Raw genomic sequence first — 12,984 nt, 5'->3', positions numbered from 1 at the left:
CAAAGAAACTATTGGTATGAGTTAAAGTACTATATGAATCAAAATACCTCTATACAAATGAAATCCAAAAAATGAGGTTTTTACAAGGCAGAATAAATTATAAAAATCATAAATCTTCTTTGGGCTGTGAAATCTATGTTGTAAGATTTTTAAAATAATAAATTTGGAGTTAAAAAGCCATTCTTTCCAAAGAAAGAAAGAAAAAAAGAAATGAAGTAGCTTGGATTGAAGAAATTTAAATGTAAGTCTGTAGGAAAGGAAAAGCCAAAGAAGGATCTAAAGTCAGAGAGTAACATGATAGAAGATGCACTTTTAGAATATTTACCTGGCTCTCAAGAATAGAGTGGACCACGTAGGTGCAGCTATTGCAGTCCTAGAGAGAGGTGACAAGCTAAATGAAGCCAGTGGAAACAGGTAAGTGCTCACCTGGAGAAACATGACAGCATGTACCTCTGGGCTTGAAAGACTGATTCTAAACTCAGATGACTAGGAGCAGGGAGGTGTCTTTAGCAGAGAGAGGGGGCACCAGGAGAAGAGTCTAGTTTTCTAGAAAGATGACAAGTTAGGTCTGGGACCTAATAATGTTGAATTATTTATGGAACACACATGTTGAATTCTTCAGCATCAAAAGTGAAGAGAATATCTCCACTCTACTTTTTTTCAAAAGTGTTACTTTATAATAAATAATCTATCTCTCCCATCTCTCTTAGGTAGCCAATATTGATGCTTAGGCATTTAGATTAGTTTTCTATGGGGTTCCTGGGTAGCTCAGTCAGTTAAGCATCTGACTCTTAATCTCAGTTCAGGTCTTGATCTTGGGGTTGTAGTTAAAGCTCCAAGTTGGGCTACATGCTGGGCATAGAGCCTACTTAAAAGAAAAAAAAAACCATTGAATCCTGATTCCCTCACCAATGGGATTCTTATGGTGGTAGCCAGTGGGATTTTCATTTCACTGATGAGTCCATGAAATAACTTATATGCTTGGAACCTAAAACCCAGCTTACTCTCCACACCTTCCTTTACAAACTCAATATTCTTTCATTCATCATTCATTCACTTATGACATTATATTAGAATTTGGAATAGAAAACATGAAGATACAAAAGATACCATGTTGATGGGATATGCCTCTTCTCTCCTCCCTTTCCCCAATAGCCCTAAACTGCTTCATCTCCACCTTCAAAATCTAGGGTTTCCAGCTTCCTTTTTTTTTTTTTTTTTTTTTTTTTTTGCTATATCCTATTCTTTACGGATGTAGGTATATTCCCTGGACCCTTAAATCTAGCCTAGTATTCATTCTATGCCATGTGCTGTTTTTATATTTTACTTTATTTTGTTGTATTTTATTTTATTTTTTGTCTTTCTTATCGCTCAGTCCATTATTTACAAACCCAAAGCAATCATACGATTAGCTTCTGACTCAGACTACTCACCCAGGCTTTCAGAGTGTCTACGCTGGCCTCACTTTCCAGGCTGATCCAACTATTTGTCTTGAGTCCAGTGCTAACAGTGATCTGAATGTACCAGCCTTTTTCACAGAGACATCCTGGGTGTTCCAGTCTTATTAATCATCTCTGCTTGCATTTCTGCCTTTACTTATTTCCTGAGCTTCTGATTTAGTTCCTGTTCCCAGCACCAAGCCTCCACCTTGAACCAACCAATTCAGTTGCATTGGTTTGACCATTAGCACACTTCCCTTGGGTACAGTTTTGTGTTTACCCTTTTGCTCAGTCTGCTTTGATCTGTGCCAGGTAATTATTCTTCCTGCTGAAGGCTTGGTCATTTTTAAGGAAAGCTAAAATAGTTGATACATTACACATTCAAGGATATCTCCAACCAGTCCTTTCCTTATACTTTTTTTTTCTTCCTTCTAGTGAATATTCAGTGGTTTGACACTTTCTGCTGTGGCAATTATATTCCATATTATAGAAATTTCAAGGTAAGGATTTAGAAGCATATATTTTTTAAGATCCTATTTATTCATGAGAGACACAGAGAGAGAGAGAGGCACAGACACAGGCAGAGGGAGGAGCAGGCTCCACACAGGGAGCCCGACGTGGGACTCAATCCCAGGTCTCCAGGTTCACACCCTGGGCTGAAGGCGGCGCTAAACCACTGAGCCACCAGGGCTGCCCAAATGCTAGCAAATCTTAATATCTGCCAGGACTTGTACAGTTCAAAAGGTAGAATGGTCAGGAAAGAATTAGATCTTTTTCATAACCAAATACAATTTAAATGTGTTTTCCCCCAATGTTCATTTATTCAATTGGCAAATAATATATAAACAATGAAATACCTAAAGTTTATGTGTACAGATCCATGAATATTGGCAAATATTTACACTGGTTTAACTACCACTTCAGTCAAGAAGTATTTTCTTCATACGGGAAATTCCTGGTGTTCCTTTGCAGTCGAGGCAAACACTGTTTTATGTAACCACCTATTTATTTGCATGTTCTTGAGGTTTATATAATTGGAATCACACAGTATGTACTCTTTTGCATCTAGCTTCTTTCACGCAACTTTATATTTTGAGATCTATCCATGTGTATCATTCTATTTTATGAGTATACTAGAGATTGTTTATCAATTCACCTGTTGGTGGACATTTAGATTATTCTCAGTTTTTGAGTAATGTAAGTAAGGTTGCTATGAATAGTCATGAACAGGTCTTTCTCCAGATATATGTTACCGTCTCTGCTGGGTAAATGCCTAGGAGCAGAATTCTGGGGTCATATGGTAAGTATATGTTTAACTTTATTAAAAAATGTCAAGGAGTTCCCCAAACTGGTGTTTACCTTTTCTTTTTTATAATTTTTAAAAATTTATTTATTCATGAGAGACACAGAGAAAGAGGAAGAGACATAAGCAGAGAGAGAAGCAGACTCCATACAGGGAGCTTGATGTGGGACTCCCAGGATCATGCCCGGGGCAGAAAGCAGATGCTCAACCGCTGAGCCACCCAGGCCTCCCCGTGTTTACCATTTTTATACTCCAATACTACAAATGTGTGAGAGTTCCAATTGTTATGATAATATCATATTGTTTCAATTGCTGTAGCTTATTAGCAAGTCTCAAAGTAGAATAGCTTAAGTTCTCCAATTTTTTTTCAAGCTTATTTTGGCTATTCTAAATCCTTTGTATTTCCATATAAATTTTATTTATGTATTTTTTAATAATACATTTACTTTTTATTGGTGTTCAATTTGCCAACATACAGAATAACACCCAGTGCTCATCCCATCAAGTGCTCCATATAAATTTTAGAATCAGCTTGTCTATTTGACCAAAAAATGCTGGAATTTTTATTGGGATTAAATTTAATCTATAGAGTAATCTGGGGATAATTGCTATGTAAATCATATTGAGTCTATATATATATACAGAGAGAGAGAGAGAGGAAACAGAGTGGAAGCATGGAAATCTGCCAACTGAAAACTCTTACAAGTCTACCTGACTAAAGATAGTCCAAAATAAGATAATATGTTTAGCATACAAAAAAGAATAATAGATTGTTACGCTGCTTAGATTTTAATAATTCTGGCCCTGTCATCCTTCTAGCTTGGACATCCTACAAAATTGATTCCTGCAATATGGTTCATTAAGTATACCTAATATTGTGGCTAGTGCTGAGCAAAGAGTGAACAAATATTTCATAAATGAAGTACTGTACTACTTATGCACAAAGGTGTTACATGAGGATAAAGAAGAGACCCTACATCAGCTTGAGCGAGGAGGGCAGGCATCCAGGAAAGAGTCAAACTAGTGCTTGGAAGAACACAGCGGTGGAGGGGCACACCCCACAGCGCACTTAGCCACGGCTCTGACACTGCAGATGGATCAGCCTTCCTATCTACCAAGGTTTCTCCACTTCTACCCTCACCAAAGAAGCTCTAGGTATTCAGAAATTGATAAATATTATTTTAGATGATTATAACTAAAACGGCAGACATAATTATTTTATTATTCTAATTAAAATTCAGTAATAATGCATTCATTTTTTTTTACCCCCCGACCTTTATGTTAAAAGCTTGCTATGTGTCAGGCACTGTGCAAGGCACTGGGGTTACCATACTTGAGAAGACACGGTCCCTGTCGTCAAGAAAAGTGTGGTTTCGACTCTTGGCTCCAGAAGATCAGCAGCTCTCACAGACAACAGGTTGACCTAGGTTGCAGGTGGAGCCCTTCTCCCTGGCTGCCATTCCCCGGGCTTCAAGCTTCTTTCCTTGCCAGTAGGCAGAAGCATCAGCCTGGAGCAGGAAGGAACTCCCGTTCCAGCCGGGAGGTGGCGGCCTGCAGCCGACGACGCCTCAGGGTGACTTGGGGTCAAGGCTCCACTTGGTGGCAGTCTCGTCTGGCTCGGCTGGCCGCCCTTCTCCCCCGGCGGAACCAACTAGCTGGGGGCCTGGTTTCCGCAGGGTTGCTAATCCACACGCACCCGACGCTTCCCAGCTTCCGTGCAAGCGCCGCGGTTTGCTGGACGGGGACGGGGGTCCACTCGGCCGAGCGCTTCAGAGAAAAGAAAGCTTACCCCGCCAGCTGAGGTTTCTTGCGGGCTTCCGCCCCTCGGCCGGTCAATTCCCGGAGCTTGGGCCTCACCGGGCCGCGCGCCCAGCGTCCAGGACGAGCCGGGGCGATGGTGCAGATGGAGACGCAACTGCAGAGCATTTTTGAGGATGTGGTGGTGAGTGGAGCCGCCGGGCGCCGGGGCGGCGTCTGGGGGAGGGAGGGGCACCCAGCAGCCGCCCCGGCCAGCGCCCCCCACCTCTCCTGTTGTGGCCTCTCGTACGTCTGCAGGGGTCTAGCGCGTCCCAGCATGCTGTCAGATTCAGTCTGCACTGAAATCCCCAGCACCCTTTGTGACAGGCCCGGCCGGGGGGGGGGGGGGGGGCGGGGGTATTTTGTGCGTGTGGCGGGTCAAGGTGACTTGTCCTGTGTTACACTGTAATGTCGTCTTAGGGGCGTCCCCCCCTTTTTTTATTTTTATTTTTTTTACTTTTTTACACCGCTTATTTTTCTTTTTTTACAGAAAACGGAAATTATAGAAGAGGCTTTTCCTGGGTGAGTGTATACGTATATGCATGGCAGATTTTTGTGTTTTTACTTGAGTGTCTTTGGAAGATGTGACTCAGGTTTGCCTTGGAGGCACGCGAGATCTGTAAGATTCTGGTTATGTTGAATTAATTCCCCCTCAAGAACTAGTAGCAAATCTGTGATTTTTGCTTTTTAGAATGTTCATGGACACCCCTGAAGATGAAAAGACAAAACTAATTAGCTGTCTGGGAGCCTTCAGACAGTTTTGGGGTGGTCTTTCTCAGGTGAGCACTGCATTTTTTTACTACATCCAGGTCATGATTTTTGATGCCTCCTTTTTTACACTACTTTGATGTTGCTGCTAAGGTTCTTTTGGAAAGGGAGACATTAGTGTCATCATTTGTTATATGTGTATTCTGGTTTCCATTTGTTTCATTTTGTATTCTTCCAGTGGAGAACCAGTATTAAGAAATCAAACTGATGATGGCACATTGTGAGACACCTATAAAAATCTCCCCCATGTTAGATTATATAAAACACTTCATCCTACTCTGATTTATTTGGTACATGTGGAAACAGCTCTGGTAGCAATTGTAAAAGATACAAATTTCATTCATTTATTCAACAGAAGGAACTAGCAAAACATTGATACAGAGATGCTATGATTAAAGATACCATAGTAAGGGGATCCCTGGGTGGCTCAGTGGCTTAGCATCTGCCTTCCGCCCAGGGCGTGATCCTGGAGACCCAGGATCAAGTTCCACATCCGGCTCCCGGAGTGGAGCCTGCTTCTCCCTTTGCCTGTGTCTCTGCCCCCGCCCCCCCCCCCCCCGCCCGTGTGTTTCTCATGAATAAATAAATAAAATCTTTAAAAAATAAATAAATAAAGATACCATAGTAAAGATAACAAAGATGCCACAATAAGGATACTATAATAAAGATACACAGATCTTCTAAGAAAAATGAGGAAAGGAGCAGTAGAACTTAGTAACAAAGAACAGTCACCAGAAAATGTATCCATGAAAAAGACAAAATGTGTGATCCTTAAAGAGCTGGTGTTCCAGGAATGTATTATCTTCTGATGCTGCATTATTGGTAGGAAAATGAGAACTGTTTATATTTGACCACTGGTGGTAAGACTTACTTCCCAAACATGGGGTTACATAGGCATAAATCTTGTGGGTTTTGTTTTTTTTATATAAGATTTTGTTTATTTATTCATGAGAGACGCAGAGAGAGAGAGGGAGGCAGAGACACAGGCAGAGGGAGAAGCAGGCTCCGTGCAGGGAGCCCGTTGGAGAACTACATCCCAGAACTCCGGGATCACGCCCTGAGCCAAAGGCACATGCTCCACCACTGAGCCACCCAGGCGTCCCTTAAATCTTGTTTTAATTGTCTTCGAATAGGTAATCTATTCATATGGCTCCAAATGCAAAAAGTACCAAAAAGGGGACCCAATGAATAGTCTGCCTTCCATCTCTCTTAGCTTACACCTGCTCTTTTTCGTATCAGTAGCTGGTATTCTCAGTTTGTTGCCTTCTGGAGGTATTTTACACATATAGGATCAACTTTTATAGAACATTCACATAATGTGTTCACTGTTCATTAGCCCTTTTCCTCTTACTCTTAAAATCTGAAAATAATTCCACGTCAATCCATTGAACGTTATTTCTGCCTTTCTTTTTTACAGCAACATAATCTATTATATGATTGCACCTTCCTTTAACCAGTCCCCTGGTTTTTCTTAACTACTCCAGTTTAGGTTATTTAGGTTACTTCTTAACTACTCCACTTTAAACAATACTACAATGGACAATATTGTGCACAGGACACTGAATAAATTCCTGGAAGTAGTATTGCTGGGTTAGAGGGTATGTCTACTTAAAATTTTTATAGAAATTTCCTGATAGCTTTCCATAAGAGTTATACCAATTTGTACTCCTCTAGGAATGTGTAAAAGTATCTGTTCCCTAGGGCCTCACAGTAGGTTGTTAATAAATTTTTTTGATGTTTGCTGATCTAAAATGAGAAATTCTATCTCATTATGGTTTGTTTTGTACTTCTTTGGTGTTGAACATGCTTTCAGCATATTTTAATAATTCGTTAAACAATTTATGAATTAAGGATGACCCTTGTTTTTCAGAAATTTGTATTCTAATAGAGGAGCCAGAAAAAAAAATAGATCTTTCTAAATCGGCATTATACATTCCAATAGAAGTGTGTATGAGGCACAGTGGTAGTGCAGAGAAGAGGACATGTAGGTTCCTCTTGAGGGAATCCTAGAAGACAAATTGATATGGGTACTATATTTTGATATCAGATTTAAAGTTATACAAGTCTAGAAATTTAATATGTCATTGGATTCACAATTGGGCAGCTGAGGATTAGAGTCACACAGTTCTCGTGAGGCTGATGTACTAACTCACAATGGATTTTTCCCCCAGTGACAGGAATGTTTGAATCTGCCATTTAGGGCACTTCTTACAATGCCATACACAGTCCTTTTTAGAGTTTTCTATTGACTATGTGTACATTAATAAAATCTTCCTCCTTTTGGAGGTCTCATGTAATAAAAATGATGGGAATTGATAGAATTTTATTATTTTAAGCTTAATATAACTGAAATACTAAATCTGAATTTTTCCATTTTTTTAAATTGTTTTCATCATGAATGTTTATAATGGAGTATTTCATTCATAGTTTTGATATACTCTCAGGTATAGTATTAGTTATCTGTCAGTTATAAAATATCACTTTGGACCTAAAATGCAATCATTTTCTAATTTTCCAGGAATCTCATGAACAGTGCATCCAGTGGATTGTTAAATTTATTCATGGCCAGCATAGTCCTAAAAGAATTTCTTTTCTCTATGACTGTTTAGCAATGGCAGTAGAGACTGGTCTCCTTCCACCCAGGTATGTTTAATGGTGGATATGAGCAATCCAAAGAATCTCAAGATTTTTTAATGTTTGGAAATTGGCCAAGATTCTTATAAAAACATGAAGGAATGAAGAAGAAAGTTAGGCTCAATAAGTAATCCTTCATAAAATCTCAGATTTTAGTTTCTAGGACGTAGTGTTCTTAGAATTGTATACTTAAAGGCTCAAACCCAGATAGACTTTGTCTTTCAGCCCAGGGGCTAGGATCACTTAATATTTTATTAACACTCATGGTTATGGTGGTGGACTGAGCTCAGTAGGCACTTTTATCTCAGGGTCTCGTGATTGCAATTAGATGGTGGCTATAGCTATAGTTATCACGAAGGTTTCCCCATTCATATGTCTGGTGGTTGATGCCTGGCTGTCATCTAGGATCTTAGCTGGAGCTATTGGTGGAATCTATGTAGGTCCTGTCCATGTGACCTGGACTTTCTCACAGCATGATGGTGTCCAAGATCAAGCATTCAAAAGAAGACTAGGCAGAAGTTGTAATACCTTGCCTTGGGGTTGTAAATGTCCTTTTTGTCATAATCTTAGGCCTGCCCACATTTAGGGGAAAAGAATCTAGTCCCTTCTCCCACCTGTTCATGGGAGGAGTGTCAGTGTCCCCCTTCAGAAGAGCATGTGGGATTGAAAATCTTATTGCAGCCATCTTGGAAAAATACAACCTACCACAAACTGAAGATGGTAAACATTTAATCAATAGCTTTTGTTGGATTTCTTTCTAGTAAAAATATAATATCATATTATTTTGTTCTATTTTGTGTTCTGTCTTTCACACAAGTAAAAAATGTAACATATTTGTAATTTTGTAAAGAGTATTCTTGAATAGTAATGTATCTTTCTGAAGAACACTGACAAATGTAATGTCCAGAGTACATGGACCCTGGCTATTAGAGACTTGCAAAATTCTGTCTTGTAACTGGAATGAGTATTTTTATTTTCTAGAATGGTTTGTGAATGCCTGATAAACTCTGACACACTTGAATGGGAAAGAACACAACTTTGGGCCCTAACATTTAAGCTGGTCCGGAAAATAATTGGGGGAGTGGATTACAAGGTATTTTTTCCTAATTATAGAAAGTAATTACTTTCAGACATGAATAATTTTTCAGTGTGTATATCTTAAAATCTGACAGGGGAAATGAAGTAGAAGCATTTACAAAATCAATATTTTGTTGTATTTCCTAAAGGGATTTAAAATTACTCAATGTTTCCTACAGCTTCTTTGCTTTCCTCTCAACATTCTTAAAAATGCATGTGGCTATATGATGAATAGGGAAGTCACCAAGCAAACTCTGGGCTCCTTCAGCCCACAGATCTTATGATTGTTGCAGCCCCTTTCAAATGAAAGAGCACAGAGCAGGGCTGTGTGGAACTGTGAAGGGATGTAGGCATCAACTGATAAGTGAGCAAGTCCTGCTTCACCTCCACTTTGACCACCTTTGAACACACATCCTTCAGCACTTATCTCTTGACCCAAAAATAAAAGCATATACTCCCTGTGTATCTTTATACAGCTTGAGATCTCCCTTGCTTCACAACCATTCTCCTGCATTCAAACCACTTTTGTTACTGTTCTGTTTGAAAGAATTATCATTACCTAACCCTGTGTTTTATGTCTGTATTTTCTCTAATCTAAAATGACTTAAGTGGTAATTATTGATTTGAATCATGATTTAATAGAAAACTAAAACTAAGAAGTTTTTTTCTCTCTCTCTCTCTTCATTTCCCTTAGAAGGTTAACATGCAGTTTTTACCTTTTTATTTGTAGGGTGTTTTAGAATTGTTTCTAATTCCTTTTATGTGTATGTTTTTGTCTTTTCTATAAGATTGGTCACACAATTTATACTCAGTAAATGCATATTGAATGGAATTTCTTCTCTATATGCTTTTTGGACAAGAAATTACAAATATTTCTATTGTTACAATAGGATAACAATACAATAGGGTAACAGTAGGGTCCAGAAAGCTTAGCACAGTGTAGAAAGATTAATTTTTATTCGTAAGGACTTTCTTTGTTCATTCAAATTTTTATTCTTTAGAATTCTATTTTGGAACATGACTCTTCTTTTGGGCTAATGTTAGGGACTCGAGTGTTAGCTCTGATTCAGAAAAATTGAAAATGTGACCTTGAAGGTAACATTTTTTTCTGAGTATATAATGTTGAAATCTTTAAATGCTTTAACTAGCACAGGGGGCATTACTTGGCTTTAACCTATGGGTTTCTTCTTCTATCAGGGTGTTCGGGATCTCTTAAAAGTGATTTTGGAGAAAATCTTGACAATTCCCAATACAGTGAGCTCAGCTGTTGTACAGCAACTTCTAGCAGCAAGAGAGGTAATTTAGACATGTCTGTAATTCATAACCTGAAAAAAGTGTAGTTTTCTGTAGTTCTATGCCTTTCAAATGTATGGTAGTTATAGACTTCCATTTGGATACTTCTATAAAAATCACTTCTAGTTTTAAAGATGCTGTTTTATTATATTTCAAAAGAAAAAATTAAGTTTAATTAAGACATGGCTTTTTTTTTTTTTTTTTTTAAAGATTTTATTTATTTATTCATGATAGTCACACACAGAGAGAGAGAGAGGCAGAGACATAGGCAGAGGGAGAAGCAGGCTCCATGCAGGGAGCCCGACGTGGGACTCGATCCCGGGTCTCCAGGATCACGCCCTGGGCCAAAGGCAGGCGCCAAACCGCTGCGCCACCCAGGGATCCCAAGACATGGCTTTTAATTAAGAAAACAGTAATATAGACATTACAGTATTTTAAACGGTTATAAGACTTTAGCCTATGGACCATTTAAAAGATATTTGTATTTTGTAATTAATGTTGCAAGAATTATTACTTTGGTCTATTGCTTTCCTATTAGAGTCTACCAATATTTAAAGCAGTTACTTAGCAACATCCATTTCATTTTTCATTAGTCTTCATTTTTTAGAGATTCTTTACATGTAAGTAAATTCCTTTATGCTGTAGATGAAACCCAATGAGTCCATGAAATAATATCTTTTAATATCTTTGTTATTGCCACTGTTGCATTTAAAGGGCTTATCTGTGGAACTAATCAAGAATAACATTGTTCTTTTATTTTTCTTAGGTTATAGCATATATCCTGGAAAGAAATGCTTGTTTATTACCAGCCTACTTTGCAGTTACAGAGATCAGGAAACTATATCCTGAGGGAAAACTTCCACACTGGGTAAATCTGGTATTTTCCAAGTTTTTTAACAGAAATTTTAATAAAAAATAGTTATATTAATCTCATTTTTGTGTGCTTACTTTTAAAATGGGTACTTATCCTGAGATAAACTATATATTTTTTATCATTATAATGTATTTCTCTGCTATCCTACTGAGACAGTTTCTTTTTCTTTTTTTTTTTAAGATTTATTTCTTTATTTTAGAGAGAAAGACAGAATGTGCCCAGGGTGGGGGTGGGTGGCCAGAGGGAGTTGGGGAGAGAGAACCTCACACAGATTCTCCATTGAGCACAGGGCCTGACATAAGACTTGATCTTACAACCCTGAGATCATGACCAGAGCCAAAATCAAGAGTTGGACGCTTAAGCAACTGAGCCACCCAGGCACCTTAGTTTCTGTATCATCTGTTAAAATATACCAGCTTCATGAAATAGCCAAAGACATGATGGTATAATTAGGAATAATCAGGGACAGATGAACTCGGAAGTAATTGTTTGAAAGGAAGTAAAAGAGAACTGACTTTTGAGTAATTTTTATATGTCAGGTATTGTATTAAATCTTTATATATTGTCTCATTTTACGTAAATGATGGTTATATTCAAAACAATCTTGATTTTATTTTTTATTCTTGTTTTTGTTTTTGTTTTAGTTACTTGGAAACCTGGTATCAGACTTTGTGGATACCTTCAGACCCACAGCAAGAATAAACTCCATTTGTGGTAAGATTATAATTTAAAATGGACTAAATAGTACCTGATTTTTAGTGAACTTTTCAACAGAATTGGCAGATGGTATCTTATATATGTCTTGGTGGTTTGTCATTTTGGTAATTACGTAAAAGCTTAATGATAGCCATTTACTTGTTTTTAGGTACTTTGTTGGCTGAATGTAGGGAGGGAAAAGCAACTACCTAGACTTGGTCTGAGCTCCAGATAGAATTGTTCTAGAAGATACGTTTCCTGGTGACCGTAGGGAACTTCTAGTAAAACACCAGGGAATCTTCAGACAACTAGAAGTCTCAACCACCTATCCTTCTGTGTCTGTGATACACAAGACTATCAGGCTCTTTAAGCCCATTCCACTTCACACTTTTGCTCTGTACTTCATTTATTTTTTCATATTTTCATGTTTTGTTACATTCTTAGAATTTGCTTTTAAGAACAAGTGTGTGATTTGGCAATTTGTGCAGTGCCTAACACTGAGTATATAGAATATTATCTAGTGACACCAAATTTTGAGCACTTCTTGTGAATTGGGTGCTATTCTAGATTGGAAATACAAAAATAAAGCAAGCAGACACTAGACAGATAATTCTCAGATTTCTAGCTTTTGTACTAAGTGGATATTAATATCATTTCATAAATTCTGAAAGTGGTGAGGGTTTGAGAAGTGATGAATTCAATTAAAGATTCGTTAAGCTTGAGGTGTCTGAGAGACATCCAAGTGACAATAGTCATTAGGCAGTTGGATATGTGAGTTGATGGTCATATGCTACATCTAAGGCCTCTAGGAACATCATGCATAAAGTTAATCATGTTGACCCTAGGCTAGAGATCTGCAAACTTTTTCTATAAATGATGATAGAGTAAATATTTTAGCTTTATGAGCTATAAAGTCTGTTGCAGCTACTCAACTCTGCTGTTGTAGGAAAGCATCAGTGTTACAATAAAACTTTATAGAAACAGGGCAAGCTGCATCTGGCCCATGGATTATAGTTTGCTGATCTTTATATATTTGCACAAATGTAACATTTTTTAGTTTGGAAGGCCTGTACAGTTAATTGGTCTCCAGCCATCTGGACTAA

At 38.1% G+C, this 12,984-nt stretch overlaps 2 protein-coding genes across 25 annotated transcripts in view; one reads left to right on the top strand and one right to left on the bottom strand.

Annotated features, from left to right (window-relative positions):
- Window positions 1-4,821, bottom strand: part of ENPP3 (ectonucleotide pyrophosphatase/phosphodiesterase 3) — a 103,128-nt gene extending 98,307 nt beyond the window's left edge. For 8 of the 12 annotated variants that reach the window (XM_072833899.1, XM_072833896.1, XM_072833900.1 and 5 more), the window contains exon 1: window positions 4,532-4,821. In XM_072833899.1, coding sequence (XP_072690000.1) covers window positions 4,532-4,818 — 287 coding nt within the window. In that variant the 5' untranslated portion in view covers window positions 4,819-4,821. Of the gene's footprint in view, window positions 1-1,433; window positions 1,577-4,075 lie in introns of those variants that run through there. The other 4 variants (XM_072833902.1, XM_072833908.1, XM_072833909.1 and 1 more) reach the window with 4 other exon arrangements.
- The window catches only part of MED23 (mediator complex subunit 23), a 44,850-nt gene continuing 36,291 nt past the window's right edge, over window positions 4,426-12,984 (top strand). For 5 of the 13 annotated variants that reach the window (XM_072833885.1, XM_072833883.1, XM_072833884.1 and 2 more), the window contains exons 1-8: window positions 4,428-4,684; window positions 5,030-5,061; window positions 5,231-5,318; window positions 7,826-7,950; window positions 8,923-9,034; window positions 10,216-10,314; window positions 11,078-11,179; window positions 11,830-11,899. In XM_072833885.1, coding sequence (XP_072689986.1) covers window positions 4,637-4,684; window positions 5,030-5,061; window positions 5,231-5,318; window positions 7,826-7,950; window positions 8,923-9,034; window positions 10,216-10,314; window positions 11,078-11,179; window positions 11,830-11,899 — 676 coding nt within the window. In that variant the 5' untranslated portion in view covers window positions 4,428-4,636. Of the gene's footprint in view, window positions 4,685-5,029; window positions 5,062-5,230; window positions 5,319-7,825; window positions 7,951-8,922; window positions 9,035-10,215; window positions 10,315-11,077; window positions 11,180-11,829; window positions 11,900-12,984 lie in introns of all 13 variants that reach the window. The other 8 variants (XM_072833886.1, XM_072833891.1, XM_072833889.1 and 5 more) reach the window with 4 other exon arrangements.

Source organism: Canis lupus, chromosome 7 (genome assembly GCF_048164855.1).
Source record: "Canis lupus baileyi chromosome 7, mCanLup2.hap1, whole genome shotgun sequence".
NCBI classification, from domain to species: Eukaryota; Metazoa; Chordata; class Mammalia; order Carnivora; family Canidae; genus Canis; species Canis lupus.
This window is presented reverse-complemented; position numbering and strand designations above follow the sequence as displayed.